This window comes from Vulpes vulpes, chromosome 3, assembly GCF_048418805.1.
Source record: "Vulpes vulpes isolate BD-2025 chromosome 3, VulVul3, whole genome shotgun sequence".
Lineage (NCBI taxonomy): Eukaryota > Metazoa > Chordata > Mammalia > Carnivora > Canidae > Vulpes > Vulpes vulpes.
The window spans coordinates 122,515,852-122,543,027 of NC_132782.1; the positions used below are offsets into that span (position 1 = coordinate 122,515,852).

Consider the following 27,176-nt stretch of genomic DNA (forward strand, 5'->3'; position numbering starts at 1 on the left):
AACTTCTGTTTCCCAAACATGGCATGTGGTGAAGCATAATAAAATTCGTGTAGCCCCCAAAGAAATGAGGGAATGTGGAAAATGCCTCCCCTTACACTGATAACTCAGATTCCTTACCACGAGGTCTTATATACCCTTATAGTTTGCTGATGTTATCAAAGCAAAAACAGTAAATGCAGATCTATAGGAGATTCTAAACATTCTTGTCAGCAGAAGATGATTAGGTTTGCTTCCTGCCGGTGACTTTTCCAAAGCATGGCTGAATAGTTAGTTACTGGCTGAATGTGTTCCAGATGCTTCCCTTCACTGTGCAATGCTGATAGTATTTGCCTTGCTGGCTGATTCCAACTGGTATTGTGAAGTGTTCCTTTCCAAGGGGTTACCTAAGAGTTCCACCAATGTCCCCTACAGCTCTTATTATGCCATCTGTAGGTTATCCCCCTCACCCACCCTTCTTTTTGAGCAATTAAAAAAAAAACAGGAAGAAAATGACCCCATCTTCACTAAATAGGAATTCCCAAGATCTCTCTCAAATTTTGCTCTTTATCTCATTTTCTGTAGTTCAGGATAGGCTGTTTTAAAACCTCTTTGGCATCTTAGTCTTACTGAAAATTATTGATACATACCTAAACAATGCTGTTCATAATTTTTATCTAATTTTCCTGTTCCTTTGCAACAGGTGAGAATATCATCTTGGCCAAAGGAGAAACCAGGAAGCTGGTTTAGTGAATTTAAGAGAGGAAAACTGGTATGTTATTAACTTACCATGAAATGGTTTATCTTAAACTTCATAAATGAAGCTCTCTATATCTCTAGACACTGACTATGAATGTCCAAATTCTACTATCAAGGATTCCAAGTGTTCTCCGGCTGGCTCCATCTATCTTAGATCACTGTAGTATTTTAGAGAAGTCTAAATGTGCTATGCTAGTATGCTAATAGCATATGGAAATATACTAAATTTACTAAAATAATGTGATCAGATAAAGTATGCATTCCACTAAGCACCTGATAGACATCATAAAAATGGATTATGTTAGAAATATCAAGTATAGAGAATATATATATTCATTTCTCTATTTCAGTAAAAACTTTTAGAATGTGAAATTTTTTTTTTCTGATTGTCACATTTGGAAATAAAGTGAACTGACTGACCTAACCTTCATTTGGATTATAGCACAAGTTCATTTAGATATTTTCATACAATTACCAGTTCACTATTGATAATTTTTTATAGGTATTTTAAGATTAGGTGCCAAAACTAAATTTGTATTATAAAAGCTGTTTAAAAATATATGTGTTTAAAATATTAATAAGAATGTATTTAAATGAAAGTTTCTCACTTTCCCAGATAATTATTCAATTGTTTGATGTTCTTAAAAAAGCTATTATTTTCTATTGATGGCTGTTTTATAGTTATCATCCTAGGGGAACCTACATGTATTAATTAACAACTTTAGTGAAGTTCTCCACTTGACAGAATTATTCAGTCTTCAAGCTCCATTAAATATCCATGTGACATTCTTACTAGTGTAGACGTTAAAATACATACACAGAATTCTGTATGTGGTGTTATTTTTTGTTGTTTTGGTTTGTTTTCCTTCGTGTGCATTTCCCAAGTGGTCTTTGTTTCTTCAACCAAACAAGCTTCCTCACTATCTAAGCTGTTAATCAGTAAGAATTGAGTAGATTCAGCAATAAAGAAGAGAGCCATAGATAACTACCTTTACATTGACTAAATCTTTAGGTAAATTTCCTACTCAATTTTTAAAAACTCTAGGTTTATATGTTTCAGTTGACCCTAGTATTTGAATTACACCCAATAGACTTATGAATTCAATAAAGACCTTTAATAATTTTCAATTAAAACTATCTATCTGCTGTAAATTCAAAATAAGTGCTTACTGACCAACAAATACTCACTTGTGTCATCTTGGACATTATGCTTAGTGCTAGTGACATAGTGTTGAATAAGTACATCATCTAAGAATGAACAAACGGGCAGGTCTGTCCTGGAAATAAAAGACCAAACACCTTAGAAAACCATGGCCCCAAAATAAAAAACTGCAGGAACATGTTTTAAAATGTGGGGCAAGGGCAACCTGGGTGGCTGAGCGCTTTAGCACCGCCTTCAGCCCAGGACCTGCTCCTCCCTCTGCCTGTGTCTCTGCCCCTCTCCCTCTGTCTCTCATAAATAAATAAATAAAATATTTAAGTAAATGTGGGTCAAGTGCTTATACTATGAAATTCTTTAAAGAAGTAGGTGATATTAAAAAAAAAATGAAGGGGCACTGGGTGGCTCAGTCAGTTAAGTGATGACTCGGTTTCCACTCAAGATCTCAGGGTCAAGAGATCCAGATGCCTAGGGCTCTGTGCTCATAGAGGCAGGATTCCACTGGAGATCGTTTATCCCTCTTTCTCGCTCCTGCTCTACTCCTGCCCCCATCACCCATGCAAGCAGTGCATATACACTCTTTCTCTCTGGAAAAAAAAAAAAAAGTAAAACCCCGCTAAATTGGTCACCTTTGCATCGCACCAAGATTCCTCAGTTCCCATTGTTCACTATTTTTCCACTTTATAATTTAAAAAGATACACAAATATAATGAAAGCTCTCTTGGAAACAAAAGCATTTTTTGGGAAATTTTTAATGATTAGGACAATGAAGCATAGGAAGAAAGTGATTTTTTTTTTCAAAGATACATAGTGCTTATAGTAACTCAGGTGGGAATACAATTTCAGAAAATATTGTCTCGGGGTCTTCTGATCCTCTGTGCCCACTTTCTTTTCCTAACTGAAAATGGGCCCATCGATTGATTCATCCAATGCTTCTGGATTAACAGTTCAACGTCAATAGCGATTTTATCCTTTTATAACATAAAAGAGTAAAAGAATCTTTATATGTCTTTTTATTCTTTTATTCCCAGCTTTCCTATTTAGATGTTGAAGGAAATTCCATTAATATGGTGCAAATGACATTCCTGAAACTGCTGACTGCCTCTGCTCGGCAGAATTTCACCTACACCTGTCATCAATCAGCAGCCTGGTATGATGTGTCATCAGGAAGTTACGACAAAGCACTTCGATTCCTGGGATCAAATGATGAGGAGATGTCCTACGACAACAACCCTTACATCAAAGCACTGTATGATGGCTGTGCGGTGAGTGAAATCGCTTGCCTTCTTCCGCAGGGTGGGAGGCAGTGTGTAACCACCTCAGTTTGGCCCTAAGCCAGGTTTCTCTCATGAAATGCATGAAATGAATAGCAATTGTTATTAAGATCTGATGCTTAACATTGGCATTGAAATACGGTGTCTTAGAAGCCACTAATATTCACACACAGTCACACACACACAAACCATGAAACATGCATATTTTAAAAGCCGTAGCAGAAGTTAATCTTAGATCATATGCTACTTCTATGGAATTATTCCTGATATTTGAATACTATTATAGCTAGTTATTCTTGAAATTTAAAAAAAAATATTTCATTTGCCTCCTTCATCCATGGATCTAAAATGACAGGTAAAGGAATTGGCATTATACCATTTATACTATAGATAATTCTTACCTCTGTATTTTGTTTGTAAGGAGCTTGTCTGTTGATTCTATACTCTAGTGGTTTAGGCAGTTACTATCATTTTTTGTTACTTCTATCCTCTGGAACTATCATTTTCACACAGTGGGGATTCCATTTAAGAAAGTGACCCAGAGAACACACTAAAAAACTCATTGTTTTAGCTGATGACTAAAGAAGTCATAGTTTCAAAGCAATAAGCACATGACTTCACCAATGAGTAGGGTATCCACAGATCAAAGAAGAGAAAATAAAACATATTAAAAGTAGCAAGTGTTTGGATTTCCCAATAGTAATGTACTGATAATCATTCACAAAATTAATATATAACAGTAGAAGTGACCTCGTGCACTATAACTTGTATACTGTGTCTTAAGAAACCTGGTATATATACCTAGTATGATTACAATGGTGGGAATATATTATTATGTAGGAGCCTGACTCAATACTAGCATCAGTCTTCATCTTAAATGGTATTTTTCAATTCAGTAATATTCTCTTCAACTGTGCAATATATCCAAATATTATAGTTGGGTAACAGCTATAACAGCTAAATATTAAACACTCAAAATTTAAAACTATCTATGACATCAGTGATAAAAACAAGAGTTAATTACACGTAGATAATGACAAATTTGTTTCTTACTCTTGTCTTTCTTGCCTTCTTGTCTCCATTCAGAGGTGTAAGAAAAAAATAGCATACGTATTAAAACTATAAAATGATTGTGTAACTTTTTATTTCTGCTCCATTTTACAGTCCAGAAAAGGCTATGACAAAACTGTGATTGAAATCAATACACCGAAAATTGATCAAGTACCTATCGTTGATGTAATGATCAATGACTTTGGTGATCAGAATCAGAAGTTTGGATTTGAAGTTGGTCCTGTTTGTTTCCTTGGCTAAGATTAGGACAAAGAACATATGAAATCAACAGAAAAAAAAATACCTTGGTGCCACCAACCCATTTTATGCCACATGCAAGTTTTGAATAAGGATGGTATAGAAAGCAACTTGCTACATATATATGTTCCGATTAAAAATACTGATGCCCGTGAGGGGGCCAGAATCTTTATATGAAAAAACTTTCGAAAATCATAAAAATACAAGATAGTGTGGCTGAGATGGAAACAGGCCTTATTCTTGATTTCCAATTTTCATCTCTCCTTTTCCTATTTGGATTTCTTTGGTGCTGTAGAAAAAAAGAAGAGAAAAATATATATTCATAAAAGATATGGTGCTCATTCCCATCCATCAAGGATGTGCTAAAACAATGTGTTTAATAAATTGTAATTATTTTATGTACAGTTCTATACTGTTATCTATGTGTCCATTTCCAAAACTTGCACGTGTCTCTGAATTCCATCTGACTCTAATTTTATGACAATTGCAGAACTATGATGGCAATAAATATATGTATTATGAAAAAAATAAAGTTGTAATTTCTGATGGCTCTAATTCCCTTTCTTTGATTAATAATAAAATGCCTTTGTATATATTGATGTTGAAGAGTTCAATTATTTGATGTCGCCAACAAATTTCTCAGAGGGGCAAAAACCTAGAAGACTCTTGGAAGCACACTTGGATCAGCTCTGCTCTACTGACAGTAACTTTGCTGAATTTCAGCCAAAAATATCATGCATTTTGATGCTTTATTCAATGCTATACCTCAACCTTTTTCTTTTTGGAGTCCAGGATTTCACAGGATACTTGTATATATGGAAAACAACAAGTTTTTATTATTGGACAGGAAAATGTGTATGACAAGCTATTTTAACAAATCAATGCCTCCATCAAGGAAACAATCAGATGTACAATTTTTTTACTACTTTATCTCATTTCATTGTTTTCAGTGTGCTTCAGTCGTGCGGATTAATATTAAAAGATGGGAACTAAGCAGTTATTTATGAATTTGTTCAATGTTATTCTTATTAATCAATCAACTTCTTGAATTTGATTCCAAGTTGCATATTACAATAGTCTTCAAATATTATTTTACCTGCACCTGCCCAACAAATACTATTTCTTTTCTTTCAAAATAATATTATACATTATTTGACCTGCCTAATTCCTAAATAACATATGGGTGGATTGTTACTAACAGTGCTTGTTTTAAAAGTCATACTTATTAAAACAATCAAAACATTTTTTTCCACTAAGGTATTTTCTCCCAGGTAGCTTGATATAGCAGTAAAATTTGAAAGTTACAAATTGAACTTTGTATCTATTTTAAGTAATATATGTAAGACTTGAAAATAAATGTTTTATTTCTTATATGAAGTGTTAAATTAACTGATACCAGATTTCACTGGAACATTTTCAACTGATAATTTATCACAAAAGAGCATACTTGTAATACTGGAATTAAAACGTGAACACTTGTCATTCAGAAGTTCTTTATTTTTGAAATCAAGTTTGTAAATGTCCTTTCAAGAAGGGAGATATGAATCGTATAAATAAACTCAAGTCTTGTCTACCTGGATTGGTCATTCTCTTTCTTAAATAGGTTCCAAATTACTCTCTATTGTTGAAAAGGCTTTCAATTCTGTTTCTTGACCATCCAGATTGGAATAGTTTTACACTTTTGGAAAAGAATATTCTCCTTCAGAAATAAGTTGTTTAAATTCCCCACATGTCTAAAATAAAAACACCACATGGTAATACTCTATTTACAAAATTAAGGTAGGCTATATTTAAAATTTCAGAAAGATATTTTTCATAATTAAACAGTTTGCAAAGTTTCAAACATATGTTCACAATTTCAGCACTAGAAATATTTCCAGAACTTTGATATAGTTTCTAAATTATATAGAAAGTTACGTTTTCTATCAAGAGAAATTCTATACATCAGGCATAGAGAATATTTTGCATATTGACCTGCCCTGGGGAAGCTTCTTTATTTGCCCATTTAAACAAACAGCCTCCAATTTAGCACTCAGTAGAATTAATGAATAAATAACTGAATTGCCTAACTTTTTCTATTCCTTGCACATATGGATATAGTCTTCTGCATAGCATTGGATTTTTTTCCCTCCCTCATAATGGATTTTTTTTTAAGATTTTATTTATTTATTTGACAGAGAATAAGAGAGCACAAGCAGAATGGAGGAGCACAGGGAGAAGGAGAAGCAGACTCTGCTGAGCAGGGGGCCCAATGCAGGGCTTGATCCCAGGCCTCCAGGATAGGGACCCAAGCCAAAGGCAGATGTTTGACCAACTGAGCCACCCAGGCACCCTACATAAATGATTTAACATGAACAAAGAAAAGCTCAGTGGGAAGGAAAAAAGCATATTATAGGACATTCTATCTAGTGTTGGCCCAAGGGTGTATAAACTCTGGAGAATACCATTGACTCTGGATAGATCCTGGCATGCGTGGATCCTGGGCCTGATACACATAAATTTTGGCTTTATTCTTTAAAAAATAAATACAGGGCAGCCCAGGTGGCTCAGCAGTTTAGCGCCGCTTTCAGCCCAGGGTGTGATCCTGGAGACCCGGGATCAAGTCCCACGTCAGGCTCCCTGCATGGAGCCTGCTTCTCCGTCTGCCTGTGTCTCTGCATCTCTCTCTCTCTCTCTCTCTCTCTGTCTCTCTCTCATGAATAAATAAATAAAGTCTTTAAAAAATAAAAAAAAATAAATACAAAAATATTACAGAAGTTACTATTTTGAATAACTAAAGGTCTTTCAACAAATTATTAATTTTTAAAAACTGGACCCATGCCAAAAGTATCAAAATCTGGAAAAAAAATCAATGTTTTCACTAGTTCTCTGAAGTACTTTTGTAATCTTTTTATTCTGTGCATTTGTTTATTTTTGGCTTCAATCTCTGAGTGTCTTATCATATGAGAATTTTATATTTTAATTTCCAGTAGAAAGAATGTTTCTCTTACATGTTAGATAAAAAAAAAATGTTTCTTATTATCAATAGCTTAGAGCCGTTTCTTTCAATTTTACATTTTGTCATTGGTAAGTATTTTTAAGTTTTCAGGTTATTTTAAATCTAGGAAAATCTCTCTACATTTATTTCATCTATGTACTATAAATTTGTGAGAATTTTTCACAGGCTGGCTTCTGATTCTGCACATTTTATACCTTGTTTTCTTTCTACTACCAATAGATTTCAGCCTCTGGGCACCAAAGACACATGCATGCCATGATACAAACTCTGTCTTCATACTTTTTATGTTATAACACAGTGGGTGATAGGATTATTCCAGAAAGACATTCCTACACTAGGATTTCTGCAATAATTTTATATAAATAACTGCAAGCCATATAATTATACTTCATCATGTAAACCTATTCTATAAATCCTGAATAAATGAATCCCTAATTGAATTTCCTCGATGCTGCCTCCTTCCATACCATCCAACATGAGAAAAAAAATGCCAAAGAGAAGCTGGAGTGTAAAGATAATATTCTTAAAAGATTATAATTAAGGGATCTCACTTGGGCAAATTTTACCAATTATATGACCTTGAGAACATATTTCTAGCAGATTTCTCAGGGCTTAGATGGGGTCCAATAAAGACAAGGATCCTGAAGCTTAGTCTTCTGTATGTTGACTAATTGTAAAGTAAATGAATTAAGGGCCTAGCACACTGATACCAAAAGCTAAGTAAATAGTTGCTACTGCTCTGGATTTTCTACTGCTACTATCATCACCTTAGACTAAGTCCCTTTCTAAAACAGCTGGTAACACATGCACTATTTATACCACCAAACTTATATAAAGATTTAGTTTTAAAAATGTAAAGCAGTATACAAATTGCACGATCACAGAGGCCCAAATTAGCAAATAGGATCCCATAAAATATAAGCTTTACAAATGAGTCATGAAGGATACAAAATAGGAGCAGCAGCATAAGCCATGTAAATACCCAGGAATGGCACATCCATCTGACACAGCTTCTCAAATCCGCTTTTACTAGGATGTGTTTTGCTCTCCAGAATGATGAGTTTAGTAGGCTTTAGAGTCTTTCAAATTTCACCCATTGCTCATTCTCTATTAGTGTAATGGTTATACAACTAATAATTCCTCATGCAGCTGCCTCTCAGAGATCCAGAGATGACATGATTATTTACAGCTGAAAATCTTGCAGAAGTATATCCAGTTAGAAGCATTCCATGTTCAGTAATTAGTACATAGCAACCCTTGCAGATCCTCATTTTTTTTCTATCTAGTAAATCCATAGTCAATATTTATAAGGAGACTGATAATGATCAAAACCGAGGTTAAAAAGGAGTTACAGAATCACTGTTAACTCTCTAAAAATATAAATTAAAATAGCATCAAAAATGTTTTATGTAACAATAACTAGGGCTTATTTTATAATGAGTCTATGATGGCATTTCTACGTATAATATACTATTCATATGAAGTTACAGAAAAACACTGAAGAATACTTTCCTATTTTTAAATTACCTATATATGCCTATAAGGAAGTATGCTTTGTTTCCATAATGGAAACTTTTGAAGAGCGAGCCATATAAGTAACAGATCTTATTCTAGTGACAACAGAGGGCATGAAGTAAGCTAATGAGTCTTCCAGCTTGATTCACAATCACTTTAGGGTCTCTGGTATAAATAAAATGTTTGCCTGCTATTTTTCAGCTCATTGAGGGAAATAAATATCTTCAAGGCATGAAGAAACTTTTCCCTGTAGTGACATACACTTCTGTGCTCACCCTGAAGGGGACAGCCAGACGGAATGAAATGAAACGAACAAGTCCTCTAAGAAAGAGGTGGATTTACAGGTCCCTCATATCAACATGGTGGAAAGATCTGTGTAACCAATTCTTTAATGGCATGAGTTTTGGCATCTTATCTATTTAAGGAAAATGAAATTACTGAGTAAAAATTATCCTAGCTAATTACTAGAAGATATGTTAAAAACTCTGAATTGGGGGCACCTGGGCGGCTCAGTCCGTTAAGCATCTGCCTTCTGGTCAGGTCATGATCCCAGGGTCCTGGGATCAAGTCCTTAATCTCCCTCTCTCTCTACCCCTACCCCCAGCTCATGCACTCTCTCTCTCTCTCTCTCTCTCCATCAAATAAATAAAATCTATTAAGAAACTCGAATTGCATTTTTATGTCAGTAAAGTTTCTTTAACTATAAACAACATTAACATGTTAGATAAAGTATTACCTAGTTATCTCCATATAGCTGTAGAGATTTTTACCTCACTACTGAGAAAAACAAGAGTGGAAAAAGAAAACCAGTGATGACAACAGCAAAAATCCTAAAGGTATTAAATACTTAACTAAAGGTAGAAAATTGATATGACTAGGTAAGTTTATATTTTATTTTAGATTTTTGGTGAAAGAGTTGAAAGTCTCACCAGATTTTTTTTTCTCTGTGCAGGGGCCTGCCTGGCTTCCAGACCCTGCCACCCCCATTCTGGCCCTTCAACTCCCACCTGAGGAAGAGAGTGGGTGATTGTAGGTAGAACATGATAGAGTAGAGGGAAGGTGATCAAGTAGGGGAGAGGGGTAGAATTTGTAAGTAGATCTTTTCTAAAGATAGAGTCAAGTGGTTTTGAGCCAATACTGATGTCAGAACTCTTGAGTCATTTAATTTTCAATCAATGACCAAGTATATAATTTAGCACCATGATGAGGATGGGTTTCTATATACATCAACTTTACAAAAGAATTATGTCATAAAGGATCTGCACTATACTCTTATATACAGTTTAATAAAAGAAATAAAACCATAACATCTAAAAGAACAGTTTATAATCAAGGTTCTGACTCTACAGATGTTGGAGAACTGAAAGAACAACAAAAGTTGGTTTGTTAGTGTGCCTCATGAGAAAGATGATAGGTCTACAAAATGTCCGTAGAGTCTGGATGTGCATAGATGAGGCAGAGAAGGAATTCCACTTTATGGAGGAAACCCAGGAGAGAATTCCAGAGGCATAGGTGAGTGTGGAACATGAAGAGGACAGAGAGTCTAATACAACCCCAGTCATGTGGTGTAATGCCAAGTGTTATATTTAGGGTTGGGTTACAATAGATTGAAAGTCATACACAAGAGCCTGGATATTACATAGTAGGTAATAAAGAACGAACATTGGTTGCTGAGTAAAGCAAAGTCATAATGACTGTCATGTTTAGAATGACTACTTTGGCAGTTTCTCAGAACCTGCATAGTGGGCATCCTATGCTGGATGGATCTATTAGTTGAGACAGATGATAGGGACCCAGTGCCATAAGGCTGTTGCTGAAATATAAGTGGGCAATAATACAGATTTGTATTACAATAATAATACTTGCATGACTTAAAAGGAAGGGACAAGTATAAAACAATCGGAAAGAAGAAATTACTATATTTTACCACTTCAAAATCTTCTAGAGCCATTTACCTGATACATCTTAAAATAATTTATACTTGCCTAGCCTTTAAGTATGTAAATCATAAAATCAGAGAAAAGAAAAGTTATATTTACTAAAACCTGAAGAGCCAATGGATCCCAGTGAAACAAATGACATCTGGCACTCCTCTATCAAATGGCTTTGCATCTCCTATCATACCTCATACACTATTGCAGAGTGCATATGAAAATAACTTGCTATGCTTAAACAATGTGTGCTTGCAACACCACAGGCAAGCACCAGTCTCCTATATAAATACAAGTTCAGGTACATTATCAACCACAGAAGATACACATCTATAGAGAAATCAACTGCTAAAATTTATTATATAATTGCATCTTCTGGTATTGAAATTTTCATAAGTAAAAATTAGGACAAGGAATAAGCAAATGTATGGAAATAATTATATATCTTTTATGTGGAAAATACCATCTAGCTGTAAAAAGATCAGGGAATTGTAGGTAAACTGTATATATTTAAACATGTAAATAGACAAATGAAGAAATATCTATATATCCTATATTGCCTGCCTTTTAGGATGGAATTTTTAAGAAACAATTTTATTTATTTATTTGAGAGAGACAGAGAGAGCATAAATGGAGGGAGGGGCAGAGGGAGAGGAACAAGGAGACTCCCGACTGAGCAGAAAGCCCGATGCAGGGCTGGATTGCAGGACCCCGAGATCATGAGCTGAGCCAAAGGCAGATGCTCAACCAATTGAGCCACCCAGGCGCCCCTCAAGGTGAAACTTTTATAGGTAGCTTGTAGACATTGTTTCTACTTTCTTATCTGGCATTTAGGCTTCAGTTCAGGACATCCCCTGCACTATATTGAAACTCCTCAACATCACAAAGAATAGAATATCCATCAACTTCAATATTATATTTTTTTCAGAAATGATAACTCTTTCTGTCAAAACTGGCTCTCCTTCCTGTGCTCCTAATCTCAGTTAATGACATCTCTGTTCACACAATCACCTGAGCCAAAGACATTCAGAATCATAATGAATTGCTTGCCATCCTGTCTAGGCAGTCATCTATTTCTGTCAATTCTCCTTCCTAAAGATCACACTGTGGATCCCCTTCATCTTCATTATCACTGCCTCAGTTTGGGTAGTGATGGTTTTTCACCACAAAATTTTCATAGCTTGGTATATAATTGCCTATTTCCAAGGTATCTTTATTCCCAGATCTAACCTCCTTAAGAAAAAGACTTCTTGGGATCCCTGGGTGGCGCAGCGGTTTAGCGCCTGCCTTTGGCCTGGGGCGCGATCCTGGAGACCCAGGATCGAATCCCACGTCGGGCTCCCTGCATGGAGCCTGCTTCTCCCTCTGCCTGTGTCTCTGCCTCTCTCTCTCTCTCTCTGTGACTATCATAAAAAAAAAAAAAGAAAGAAATTTAAAAAAAAAGAAATTTAAAAAAAAAAAAGAAAAAGACTTCTTCATGAGAAGTGCAAATACAGACAGATTACTCCCAATCATAAAATTTCTCCATGGCTTTCCATGATTGACAACACTGCCTTTCTTTTTTTAAATTTTATTTTGTTTTACTACACATGTAAACCACATTTCAACCTTTCTCTCTCTGTTTCTCTCTCTCTCTCTCTCTCTCTCTCTCTCTCTTATCCACAGGCACCTCACATAAAACTGAAATAACATTTTTCAAACTCTTATTGGTGCACCCTGATTTATAGTATTCCATTTTATGGTGTTGTATTTCATCTCGGAAAATATCCATTGTATCCATTAAGATGCTAAATTATTTACTCTTGAAAATACTCATCAATGGTATGAAGGTCAAACACCTTAACTCGTTGAGCAAGACCCGCTGAGATGCTTCCCTATTTTTCTGCACTCATCCTTGGATAAGTTCCTCTTAAAGAGCCACATTCTGCAAGAGCTGAGCACAGGGAAATCACCATACCTGGGGTCTGTCCACCATGGTTCACTCTGTTCCCGTCTAAGGACACAGTGACTTGACATCACCATGTAAGTTACATTTTATTTTCCTGTTACATATACCAAGATTTTACCTAAAATGCATGTTCAATGCAATACTTTATCCAATATCAGTGGAAAAGTGGAAAAAAAATCTAAATGAATACCATTAGGGAATTGGCTGTTTTTTTTTTTTTTTAAAGGTAAAAGTACATTTGTCGATTGAATGAGAAATTTGGTAAAGGGAGTGTCTGAAGATCTAATGATATGAAATGCTGTTTCTAATGTATTTCTAAACAAAAAAAAATCAAAGAGTCTAGAAAGCATCAACTTTGATAGATGATCTTTCCTATATTGGAGATAAATGGAGCTCCCACTCTTTCTGTGTTTCTTTTTTTAGTCATTATATATTGGGAGCAAGCCGCACAGATACCCTGGCCCTGTCATCAGCAAAAGGCATGGCAGTTAGTTACTTTCACAGAAAATTCTCATTTGTAAGTAAAAGGCAAGATGACTCATAAACACCAAAGTTAAAACCAGAAGATCTTTAAGCTAATTCTAGCGACTTCATTCAATTAGAGCGTGTGGAGGCAGGCTTGGTGCTAGGTTAGCAAGCACACTGGCATCTGTTACTAAGGATGTAAGGCTTCTCAGCAAGAATCCTTCACAGTGACGCAAATTTGTATCTGTTACATGCATTCTCATCTGGAACACTAGGATTCCTGATGTCTCCACATTGTTGCCACCATTAAGGAACGTGCCCGTTAAACAGAAGTAAAGCTGACATACAGATGCAGGTCTTCAGAGCATCCCAGGAACTAAAGAACCAAGGGGAGACAAATAAGACATCATTTCTTCTGTATCTGTTCCACTTCACTCAATTATTTTTACCTAAATTTAATGTCTTCTCTTATACTTCTTTATTATTATTTATTTTTAAAAGATTTTTATTTATTTATTTATTTATTTGAGAGAGAGCACAAGCTGGTGGGGTGAGCAGACCCCCTGCTGAAGAGGAACCCAATGTGGGGCAGGGCTCCATCCCAGGACCTTGGGATCATGACCTGGGCGGAAGGCAGGCCAAGGAAGACTTAACCAACTGAGTCACCCAGGTACTCTTGATGTCTTCTCTCTTAATCAATGCTTTGTCTGAGAAGAGCTAAGGAAGACTTAACCAACTGAGTCACCCAGGTACTCCTGATGTCTTCTCTCTTAATCAATGCTTTGTCTGAGAAGAGCTTTTTATAAGCAAAATATAATTTTCTAAGGAGATTTGGTGAAGGAAAATTTATATTATATACATTAACACAGACCTGTATAAATACAATTAAATAATCATCTGATGATAGGTATTTTTAAATAATCTAAGATTGACATTCTTTTGGCCTTGACATAGTCATGACCATTAAGCTACCAAATGTTCAAAATTTTATCTTCAGTTCTTGTTAGCTTTGACAATTAAAGAAAAAGAAAGAAGAAAAGAAAGAAAGAAAGAAAGAAAGAAAGAAAGAAAGAAAGAAGAAAGAAAGAAAAAGAAAGAGAGAGAGAGAAAGAAGAAAGAAGGAAGGAAGGAAGGAAGGAAGGAAGGAAGGAAGGAAGGAAGGAAGGAAGGAAAGACTCATGTCTTCATTGCTGTTATCTATGGGCATGTGCTTCCTATGCTTGTCTTAAAAGATCCCTCCTTCTTAGGATGGCACATCCTTTGAAACAAGGATGTAGATTAGATTAGAAGATGGGTATAAATAAGCACTATGAGTTTGGCAGCTGGACAGCAGGACTGTTTAATCTGGTTTTATCTGTGAACATGCTTGGAACTGGAAGAATTGGAAATCTTTCTCACTGAAAGACCTAAGTGTTCTTATGCAACCTCTTAGCAAAAAGTCAAGCTTCTCTCCCAAGAAGCAGGGTATCTTTGGTGTTTATATTTTAAACCCATCATCTCAAGCAAATACTTTATTTTTGTGAAACCTTTAACAGTGGCCATATATTGTATAGAATTTCCCATTTTTAGAACCCCCCAAATTACTAGGTATATTTAGACAAACTGATGAAAGAAATAGCTTATGGAAAGTTCTCATTTGAGCCTAGAAAATCACGTTAGAAATATTTTTAAAGGAAATGGCTAAAGTTTATCTAAGCATTTGGTAGAAACTCAAATAAAATTCCTTAATTCTTCCCTGTCAATTTTTTTAAAATTCACAAAGCTTGCCAGTTTTCTCCTCAAAATGTTTCTCATGACTCCCTTACTGTACAGCTCAGTTAGGAGTATCCTAGCCTGAGGTCCTTCTTAGATCGATTTCCTTTTACTATTTATTCTAACTGCCCTCCTCTACTTCCCGTATACTCACACAGGAACTCCTCTCCCTACTGCCATTGCTGCCAGGTTCATCCTTTTTTACTCAAACGTCACAGTTTGAGCTTTCTACTACAATAATACTAACAAACAACTGCAAAACTTAATGAATAATTATTAAGTATTTATTATTGCTCATGAGTCTATGGGTTAGATGGGACAATTTTCTGACCTGCTAGATCTGGCTAGGCTGATCTCACTTGCTTGGGGTCATGCGTGTGTCTACAGGGAACTGAATGGTCTTCTGAGAGCTCATGATGAAAAATGACTTCGTTTGTGGTGGACTCCCTTCACACAGTTTCTTATCCTTCAACAGACTATACTAGGCTTCTTCAAAGGTGATCACAAGCAAGAGACAGACAGAGGGAAAGAGAGAGACAGAGAGGGAGAAGGTGTACACAACCATTAATTTCAGACCAGGGTTAAAACTGCTGTAATGTCAATCGGGCCACATTCTATTAGTAAAAGTAAATCACAAACTAGTGTATTCATTGCAAAGAGAAAGCAGCCTTCACCTCCTTCTGGGAGGGCCTGCCAAGTCACATTACAAAGTTCATGAATGTGGGAAGGAGTGAGAGATTGTGAAGATTTCTTCATTCTACCACAATTATTGTCAATCTCCTGCTCAGAAACTTTCAGCCACTACCTGTTTCATAACTGATCAATTGTCAACTCTGCTACCAATATTTCAAATGTACTAAGTGCTTCCATTTAGCAGACCCTTCATTTCCCACCTAACTTAACTTTCTTTTCTATTTTTCCTCAACATGCTCGCTCTATCTGAGCCAGTTCCTCTACCTACTATGACGTGAATATGTCTTGCACTTTTAATCACTCAAACCTTTGTGCTGTCACCCCTACTTCCTACCTTATATGCTCTTTTACATCCTTATACTTATCTAAATTCCATTTTATTAAAGTCCAGCTTTCTTTCTTTACTAAGCCCTTTTTTTTATAGAATCTCAGTTGTTTCCTGATTACTCCAGTACACATTAGTATTTTTATTTATTGTTATTTTTGAGCCCCTACAGCATAACATACTTTCCACACAATTTTAGCCCTAGTTACATAGTTTTTGTATCACATACTTTTTATTCATGAGTTTTGGTTTGGCCTACCCCACAAGAGTATGAAATGCATATCCCCAGGAGTCTAAAAATTACTTCTAATCATACAATTGGTATGTTATGGGTTGAATCGTGTCCTCCAAAAATTCATACCTTGGACTCCGGACCCCCAGTTCGTTAGAATGTGATCCTATTTGGAGATAAAGTCTTTACAGAGGTAATTAGGTTGAAACAAAACTCATTAAAGTGAGTCTTAATCTAATATCACCATTGTCCTTATAAAAAGAAGAAACTTGGACACAGAGACAGGCAAATGTAGAGGAAAGACAATGTGAAGAGACACAAGAGAAGACAGCCATCTATCTACAAGCCAAGGTGGGAGGCCCAGATCAGATCCTTCCCTCATACCCATTGGAAGGAACCACCACCTGGACTTCTATCTTCCAGAACCATTAACAATAAGTTCCTGTTATTTATACTACTCAGTCTGTGGCACTTTCTTTGAACAGGCTTAGTCATCTAAAATGAGGTATAAAATAAGTAGTTTGATTAGTTGAATAGATGAAAGATTCATAAGTATAATCTATTAATTCCCTGCTCTTGGACAAGAGAAATTTCGACTGAATTCCCAGGAACTTAAAATTTTCTGGATCACACATTCACCATATACAAACCAAGGGATTTTGTTTTCAGGGTGCATCATCCAATATTAAACTTTGAATTGTTAAACTAAATTCTCTACCTTATATTTTAGATATGAGAAGAAACACATGCAGATGGAAAGAGCAAAGATGAACAGCAAGTATGCTTTTGGAAAGCAAAGTGGGCTATTTTGCTCTGTGCCACTATAGAATAATGATTGGCAAACAGAATCTGAATGAAATTAAAAACTGAATATGGATACAGTTATATGAACGTGGAATAGATTCAGCTGAGACATAATGTTACTTATTTCTTCTTTGGGAGATACACTGAATGAGACCAACATAACCTCCTTGCCTTTGAGACCTTAAAGTTAAGTCATATGTTAACAAAATTAAAAATGAATAACAATGATAATAATACTAATGGGTAGGGATGCCTGGGTGGCTCAGTGGTTGAGCGTCTGCCTTTGCCCCGGAATTCCGGGATCGAGTCCCGGACTGGGCTCCTCCTTGGAAGCCTGCTTCTCCTCCCTCTGCCTATGTGTCTATCCTTCTCTGTGTCTCTCATGAATAAATAAATAAAATCTTTTAAAAAATTAATACTAATGGGTAATTTCATGATAGGCAAAATGTAGGGAGGAGAGGTCATCCCCGGCAGGGGTTCTAACCTTTAATAGAAACCCAGGGAAGTACCTGTGAGTAGATACGACCCAAAGAATTTCTATACAGAAATTGTCTATCTCAATGACAGTGAAAGGGAGAGAGTGGGTTAAATGAAGGAAATTGAATGATTACATCATGAATCTGGACAAAAAAAAAATCTTGGAAGATAAAACCATCTGAACATAATTCTTTTTTTTTTTTTTTTTTGAGTATGGTTAAACTGATTTTTTTTTTCTTCCTCCTTTTCCCACATCATAAAGTTCTAGTGTGTGGTTCTGAAACTTTTTGCAAGAAACACGCCCCACCTCCCACAGGCTGCTGCCCAACCTGGACTGACACACTAGAAACAAGGAATAAAATAGTAAGACATGCCTCAGAGACTTGCTTCAACTTCTGCAGTGAAGAGAAGCACACAGGTCTGACCACCAAAATTGAAAATCCAACCCAGTACTTCAGAGATAAAAACGATACCAGAAATAGAAACAGGCAATCATCAAGAGAACGATTTAAAGCACCTGCCGATGATTTAGTCTCAGAGCCTAACTCGGGCAGAAGAAAATTCAATATTGTTCAATGAAGTAAATAAAGTATTGAGGAAAATAAAATCCTGGTGCCTAAGATAACAATAGTATTGATGTCTGCAGATTCTGCGTGACAGATGCACTCGCCCGCCGCAGCAGAGGTGGCTGCAGAGCTATATACCAGCTTGTGGCATCATAAACTATTCAATATAGACAGACTCATCCCCAGGACAGAGCGATTTGGGCAGTTCTCCTGTGTCCTGTTCTTTGGAGGAGCCGAGCTCCACTGCCAGCAGTCAGCTGGGCAGTGCTTCTTTGAGCCAGGGGGAGCTGTTTGCCAGACGGAGCTGCGAAAGGACATAAGCCATGGTTCCACCATCAGCAGGACTTAAATTGGCCTGGTCTCCCAAGCCAGATAAGGGATATTAACAGGAGCCACCAAGAAAATACACTCCTGGGAGGAGTCATTAAAGAGATTATAATAGCAGTCCTCATTTGGGGCCAAAGAGCCAAATCTGTCCCCCAGACCTGTGTTGTTTGGCCTGAATAACGTTGGTTCACATCCAACCTTTTTTTTTTTTTTTTTTTTTTTAAGATTTATTTAGTTACTCATGAGAGACATACAGAGAGAAGCAGAGACAAAGGCAGAGAGAGAAGCAGGCTCCCTACAGGGAGCCTGATGTGGGACTCAGTCCTAGGACCCCAGGATCACGACCTGAGCTGTAGTCAGATGCTCAACCACTGAGCCACCCAGGTGCCCCCATCCTTTTAAGTTTTTTTTTTTTTTTAATTAGTTGCTAGCCTTTAAAAACTTGAATTTCTATATTCTCTTGAAAATTTAGAGGAGCTGATGAAATGTGAATAAGGGCCCACTTCGTCTTCTCGATGGGGGCATACATTCACTAATTTGCTAGCACTCCACGATGTTTTGGTGCTATCTCATTTGCTTCACATGGGCTGGCCTTCTAAGACATTTGACTCCTAAACCTGCTACTGATATTTTGAACAAGAAGAGGTAATAAAAGATGGAGATTAGGAAATTTTGACCGGAGAGGGAGTTCATTGTCCATACAAGAAGCAAAGGCCAAAAATAGTTGTATTAGTTACTTCAGGAGACATAGGAAAGATTACTCAAATATCAAGGAAAGGGAATAAGATCTCACAAGAAGTAAGACATAAAGCAAAGAGATAAAATAGGCCATAGCGTGGGATAATTTATGCTCTCATCCAGAATGAAGGCATGCAAGCACCTAGAAAAGCTTATCAAAGTAGAAGTCTGTATTAGTTAGCTCCAGCTACTGTAGCAAAATACCATAGATTGTGTGACTTAAACAACTGAGATTTATTGTCTCACAGCTCTGGAGGCAGGAAGTAAAAGGTCAGGATGCCATCATTGTTGATTTCTGGTGAAGATCCTCTTTCTGACTTGCTGCCTCCTCACTGTGCCCTTATATGCTGGAGCTCTCTGGTGTCTCTTCTTATTAGGGCAGTAGCCCTATCACAAGGGCCCCATTTTCATGAGCTCAGCACTCCTTAGTTGCCTCTCAAGGGTTCCATCCCTAAATACACATTGGAGGTTAAGACTTCAACACATGAATTTAGAGGGAAGGACATTCAGTTGATAACAGTCTCCATCAAAGCTACACTTACAAAACTGCCTTCTCCTGCTTGACCCCACATGATAATGGCATTATAATGAAAACTGTGTAAGTCAGGGTTCTCTAGAGAATAAAACCAATAGGAAGAGACCAGAAGAACCAATGCATAAGTTTTAGTCCAAGTCCAAAGGTTCAAGAAGCAGGAGTTGAGATGGTGTTAAGTCCTATTCCATGGCTAAGAGATCAGTGTTTCAGGTCATGCAGACAGGCAAAGAGAAAAAATTCTCCCTTCCCTGCTTTCTTGTTCTATTCGGACCCTCAACAGATTCAGTGAGGTCAATCCACACCAGGGAAGTCAATCTGCTTTCCTCAGTCTACTGCCTATTCAAATACTAGTCTCTTCCATAAATATCCTCACAGATACACCCAGAAATAATGCTTAACTAGATTATCTGGGCACCTGGGATCTAGTCAAACTGACATATAAAATTAAGCATCACAAAAGTATATTTTGCAAATGAAGTGATCAGGAATTTAAAATTGGACCATTCCTAGTTTATTTAGCTCTGCATTAAATACCTGAAGAAGACTTTAGAAAGAGTTTCTGCCAGAGACAAAAAACAATATCATGAAGGAGAAAATATTACTTTCACACATAAGGAATAACCTGAGTATCTGCCCTTCATAGGGTTTTGTGATACAGTTGAATGGCTGTTACTCTTTTAGACTCAGATAAAGTCAGTATAAGTAAAAAGAGAGAGAAAAAAAATCACCATTTTTTTATGAAGAAAATCACCAAGTTTATAAAGAAACTTCAGAAATATAAAACTCTGAACTAGAAAGAAACAAAGAGATCCTCTCAGGGGTTCCTGTGTAAGAGTTTGGACCAATCTAGATATAACTGCCTGGACTACTCTCTCTGCCCTTACCATCATGCTGGAGGGCTGCGCTTCTAAGAAGGAAAGAGCACAGACAGCATCATGGCATATCAGATGACCTCTCCAATAATCTGAGAAATCAAGCATCATTGACTGGCATGGAGTATCATGCAGCCGGTCTGGGACCGTGCTCTGCAAGACCACTTGTGCCGAACATCCGAAAGGGGGCATCGCATGTAGTCTACTATATGTTTATTTTATTTTATTTTTTACTATGTCTTCCCTAAAAATTTCTTGAGGAAAAGAAGAAACTTAAAAAGGAGGTTAAACAGAAAAGTTCTCTGAAATTCCTCTGGAGTTTAGTTTGGAGTGACTTGTGTGCCACCAGAAAGATGGGAGTAGAGCTACTTTTTCCTGTTGTTCCCACTAAGCATAATTGAAAAACCCTATACATTTTATGTAAAATAAATGTAAGGAGATTGTGAAGGGTCAAAAGAAGAAATTATCTAGAAGATACACAATGTTACCCGGATAGGGGTGAGAAATCAGGACCCCCTCCACGTCAGTCTCCACTGATATGGCAAAGCAGTGATCTAATTACTGTTGTGCAATGGTGAAAGTCTTCGCTCTCCACTAGGCCTCTGACACCACCCCACTGGAGAGAGATGGGAGCCTCTTTACTGCCAGTTGGAAGTGGAAATTCGGGCTCCTGTGGGCTTCTCTTGACTACACAGGTGAGGTGAGGGTGCAGAAAAGGCCTCATTCCCAGCCAGTAGATTAAATTAATTCCAGTATCCATGTGCTCATTGCTAGTCTATAGGAATATAGTTGATTTCTGTATGTTAATATTTTATCTTTCAACTTTACTGAATTAATTTATGAGTTCTAGGATTTTTATTTTTACAGATTCTTTTGGAGTGTCTACTTGCATGATCATCGTATCTGTACAGAAGGACAATTTTATTTCTTCCTTTTCAATCTGTCTCCTCATGTCTGTGTTTGCTCCTCTTCTTATAGGATACCAGTCTTATTGAACTAGGATCCACCTTAATCCAGAGAAACTCACCTATTTGATTATATCTACAAAGACCCTATTTCCAAATATGGACATATTCTGAGGTTCTAAGTGAACATGGATTTTATGCAACAGTACCCCCTCTCAAAAAAAGCTTGTCCTCTCCACCCAGAGGAATAGGAAAGGGGAAGTCTAGCAAGGTACAATACTTTGCAACAATAACTGCTCTAGTCTAACCAAAACCTTTGGCCCTATATCATATTGACACAATGAAAGTCTGAATAAGGAACAAGTAAGGTAAACTCCTATCCTTATGAGGTTGGGGTCCCCATTATCCCTGCTGGAATAGTGTCAGAAAAGACCAACCAGGCAACTTGAACTTTTAATCTCTACTGGCTGGTAATGAGGCCTTTACTGCACCCCCACCTCCCCTGTGTTGTCAAGGGAAGCCCACGGGAGCCTGAATTTCCACTTCCAACTGGCAGTAAAGAGGCTTCCATCTTTCTCCAATGGGGCGGTGTAAGAGGCCTAGTGGTGAGTGAAGACAAATCTCTAGCACTTGACCTGAGTCCTGATTCCAATTCTCAGTTGAGAAAATCAATGTGATCAGAGAGACTAAGAGGGTAAGAGGGAAATTAGGAAGAGAAAATGATACCTCTGTGAGTAGCTCTACCTTCCGAGATAGAAGAAATCATTGGAAAGAATTAGATCTCTAAGGCCTCCAAACCAAGGGAATTAGATAAATGACAAACATTTCCAATGTAAGAGATCATCCCATTGTAAAAGTTTGTCTTCATTGTATTACCATTAAAAATTAGCCAAGGGGGAGACTGGTCCTAAGTTAAAATTTCAAAGTGAAAATACTTCCAAAATAACTTTGCTAAATACATTTACTTACAGATAAAAGACTTCACTGCTCAGATTTATTGTTTATAAAAATACACTGTGATCAATGGGGTAAGATTTTATTGTGAAATTTCAGGGTTTATGTAAGTTGGAATATGATCTTTCTACTAGTACAATTATAAGCAAATAATAAAAATTCATCCTTAAAACAGGGTATGGCTTTGACCTCTCCAAGGGAAATTGATGGATTGTTAGAAAAGTGTGGTAGGAGAAATTCCAAGATGGCTTCATGAGCTCCATCTCCTGGTGTTGAATCCCATATAATCTCATCCCCTTGAGTAGAACAGGACTTCTGTTTTGCTTGTAGAAAGCAGAATATGGAAAAAGTAATAGCGATCAACCCCTTGATTAAGTTACTTTATACGGCAAAGGTGGTGAGATGTCTTTCCCAAGATTACATCACGTTCTATGAAATTCTGTTAGCAGATTAGTATACAGGAAACTCTCCTGCTGGGCTTGAGGAGGTGAACAAGCACACTGTGTACTTCCTGTGAAGAAGGCCACGTGGTAGGGTACTGCAGCAGCCTCTAGAATCTTCCACTGACAGCCAGCAAGAAGGATGGGCCCTCAGTCATACAGCCACAAAGAAACAAATTCTTCCAACAATTGGATGAATTTGGAAGCGGATTCTTTCCCAGTCAGTGCTCCAGATGAGAATGAAGTCTATTTGCCCCCCCGCATTGCAGCCTGTGAGACCCCGAGCAGAGGATGCAGCAAAGTTGTGCCGCAGCTCTTGAACCACTGACATCATGAGATAAGATATGTGTTTTATTATAAGCTGTTAAACTGGTGATAGATCGCTATGCAGCAGCATGTCTAGGATGAGTCATAATTGCTGAGAGCAGAATGGTATCAGTCCTGATAAAACTGAAATAAAGCATTATTATAAAATAGGTTGCTTTCATTATTATTATTATTATTTGGCATAAAATTGATTAGTGAGAAATGTTCTTTCTAGACTGGGTACACTCCAACGACAGAGTAGAGGAGGACAGTACATTCATGTGGCCGTATAATCTGAAAAAAAAAGCTGATTATTGAGTAGCTTCCCCAAAGCTGAAATTCTCAATTTTTTAATTAAAATATTTTATGCATTTATTTGAGAGAGAGAGGGAGAGAGAAAGAGAGACAGAGAGTGAACACAATGGGAGAGGGGTTGCAGAGGGAGAAGCAGACTCCCTGCTGAGCAGGGACCCTGCCCCGGGGCTCAATCCCAGGACCCTGAGCCCAGCGCAGAAGCTCAACCGAGCCACCCAGGCATCCCTCAATTTTTTTATTAGAATTTTTATCGTGAGATCCCAGCTTCTGAGACTTCTGAACTGTTAATAGGTCTTGATGGAATGCCTTCTACTTTTTCTGTCAGAAAGACATTTTTCAGATTTACAATTGAAATTGGCTATATTTGCTATTTAGAGAAACTATATATATGTATGTATTTAAATGTTTTAATAAAAGATGATGGAGATTTATTACATAACTGAGAAAATTATAAGATATAAAAATGCTTCAGAATGAGTGGAGGAAAAGAACTTCAGGGAACTAGGTTGTTTTCTGATAATTTTAATCTGTTGTGAGTGAATGTAGGCTTTTATCTATAGGGTGATCATTCAATCTCAACAAATGCAAAATGGGAAGTTACCAGCCAACTATGTTTTACTTCATTCAGATATTTGAAAATTTACAACAAATCCCAATTTTGCTATGGTTTTATGGATTTTGTATGTTTGTTTTATATTAAAATAATGTCCAAGAGCACATTATGGGGAGAATATTGAAAAGTTAAGCATTTGCAGAATTTTAACATATATATTGATTGGGTTTTTGTAATATATGTTTGTTCTCAAGTAGCAGGGCCACATGTAGTACAAGTCACATCAAGGTTGTTCTTTATTTTTTTTTAATAAATTTAAAATCATAATGTATGACATGTTTGACGATTCTGAATATTACTTTTTATGCTTTCTGATACTTTCTGATAGATTGAGGAGATTGGCTTGTGAAAAGCCTACACACAAATACACACACAAATATTGTACTTAATGATAAAGCTGCTAGTGACAAAGCAATAAACACTGGTCCTAGTTAAGGAAAAAAATAATGTAATGTGGAAAACAGAAATGAATCCAGAGTGCAGGCCAAATAGAGAAAGACAAATTTTAAAAGATTTTATTTATTCATTCATAGAGACACAGAGAGAGGCAGAGACCCAGGCAGAGGGAGAAGCAGGCATCATACAGAGAGCCTGACGTGGGACTCAATCCCGGGGCTCCAGGATCATGCCCTGGGCTGCAGGTGGCGCTAAACCCGTGAGCCACCGGGGCTGCCTGAGAAAGACAAATTTTTAACAAAATTTGAAAGTTTATTAAATAGTTAGGGGCTCTATGACACAGATTCTCTGATTAATAGGAAAAAAAATTTTGATGGTAAGAAAGGTAAAATTTCTTTCTTTCTTTCTCTTTTTTTTTTTTTTTTTTTTTTTAATTTTTAAGTGAGTAGGATGTCTTCTTGTTCTGCAGACTCTGGAGTCCACTGAGGGCCAGATGGGACAGATTTTAAAAACAGGAAAGGATCATTTCAGGCTTCAAAATCTAGAGGGACAAAATGCTAAGTTAAAAATACTCTTTGATTTGACCATACAGAGCTAAATGGGGAATGGTAAATTACGGATCAAACTGCAGTTTGTAAATATTCCTATAAAAGCAGAATAAGATAGGGCCTAATCACCAAGGTTATAGCTCGGATTTATTAACATTAATTCATGGCTTAAAAAAGAAACAGAAAATGTCCTTTATCCCTACTGAGATGACATAATTATAGAAAGGAACTTCCCATTGAGCTGGGAAAATAGTTGGTTGAATTCAGTGTCACAAGGAATAGCGGAAAAGGATGGGCAGCAGGGAAGCAGGCTAGTAAGGAAAAGGATCTGGAAATAGCAAGAGTAACCACTGGGCTCCAGAACATGAGCCTGCAGCAAGGCACCTTTCCAAATCCGAAAAACAAAGTTTCACGAGAGCCAGAGGAGGCAACATTCGGAGGGACCAGAAGCAATGGTTGCAGTATCTAAGATCCATAAAGCAGCCTGCTGGGGGTTTCATCCAGCTACTCGTGACCCCAAGTAAGGCAGATTAGGTAAGCTTTGCTATCCGTCAATATGTGGCAGGCTGGTGGAGCTGAAGTTCCAATGATAAGCCTGAAAGAAGGAGTAGATCCAGTAAATCCAAAGAACCCAAATAGGAATGGTAAGATATGAAAAGAAAAGAAATATGTGTAATCTTGCATGTGGTTCATCCGTGCTGAGCTGCTTACAGTCCTCTGATACACCACGTAATTTCACTCATTATCACACCATGGTTGATCGCATGGATGTTTAAACGGAATAGCTGTAGGTGGTACCTAGCAGCCTGCCATTATCTGAGAAAAGCTACCTACCTCTTCGGGTCAGAGATTTCACACCTACAAAGGGCAGTTGGTGATGCCTATTCCTTAAAAAGATTGGTGTGCGGTGCATGGAAATTCCGCATGAGAGCCTGTCTTGGGGAGCAGGAGGTCAAGGCTAACTCCTTAGCCATTTGTCCTGTCCTCTGCAAGGAGGTACTGACCTAACATCGCACTCCTCCCCAAGTTACTCTCCACTTCTCCTTCCTGATCACTTCCTCAGTGAACCCTCATTCCAACTCTCATTTTGGCTTAATTCCATGTAGTTTATACTGTTACTAGAATTCGATACCGTAGTTGGTTGTTACGATGTCAGTCTTTCTCATTAGATTATTAGTTTCTTGAAATCAGTGACTGTATTTTATCCATCTCTGCAGCCCAAACACTGAGCACGGGGCCTGGTACAGAGCACTGAGTAACGCTTCGTTGAAATGATTTGAACTGAACGCCTAACAAAAAGTCCTGCCTTATTTACTTCATTATAAGGCCCCCCAACCTGCCTCATAGGGTCACTGGTACTTCCATCCTTATTCTGCACTCTTCAGCTTTTAACTCCACTGCAGAGCAATGTCTGTTTCTTTTTTGGACGCTCTTTGAGAACACATGTCATCTAATTTTTTGGAATCCCTGCATGCACCGTACGGAGCCTTTCGGTGCCCAATATGTGCTCATTGAGAACTTAAACACATAAGTGACTGGATGATTGACTCTATTAATATGACATTTAAAAATTAGGAAAATTATATGTAAGGAATGCTTGTCCTTTAAACCAGGATTTATAAATTTGCTATGATATAAGATATAATGAATTTTTCATTTATACTTTACCTGAACCATAAAAAGAAAAGGTAAATTGTCAAATATAACCACTTTTTTTGATCTATCAACTGGTTCATCTTCATCTTTAAATCAACTTTTATGTTGACTATGATTCCTGTTTCATGACTGATATATTTTACTGACAGATTACTTTGCTCAGTGGATGGTGATAAGAAAACCAAATTTTGTTCATTGTAATACTCTTTTCATTTGTTTGTAAAGATTATTATTGTCTAGCTTTACCATTTTAATATATGTTTATACTAACAGAGATGTTGCATTTATGGTTAAGAATGTAATAATATCCCGTCTACATAGATCATGACTTAGTGATTTAAGTCATATCTACCCAAATCTAATATGATCATGTCACAGCTCAGCTTAAA

The 27,176-nt window shown here is 37.0% G+C and overlaps 1 protein-coding gene across 4 annotated transcripts in view; it reads left to right on the forward strand.

Moving 5' to 3' along the window:
• The window catches only part of COL11A1 (collagen type XI alpha 1 chain), a 197,086-nt gene extending 191,037 nt beyond the window's left edge, over window positions 1-6,049 (forward strand). For all 4 annotated transcript variants that reach the window (XM_072754482.1, XM_072754481.1, XM_072754483.1 and 1 more), the window contains 3 exons: window positions 680-748; window positions 2,926-3,159; window positions 4,333-6,049. In XM_072754482.1, the coding sequence (XP_072610583.1) occupies window positions 680-748; window positions 2,926-3,159; window positions 4,333-4,479 (450 nt within the window). In that variant the 3' untranslated portion in view covers window positions 4,480-6,049. The remainder of the gene's footprint in view (window positions 1-679; window positions 749-2,925; window positions 3,160-4,332) is intronic.
• Window positions 6,050-27,176: the final 21,127 nt, after the last annotated feature.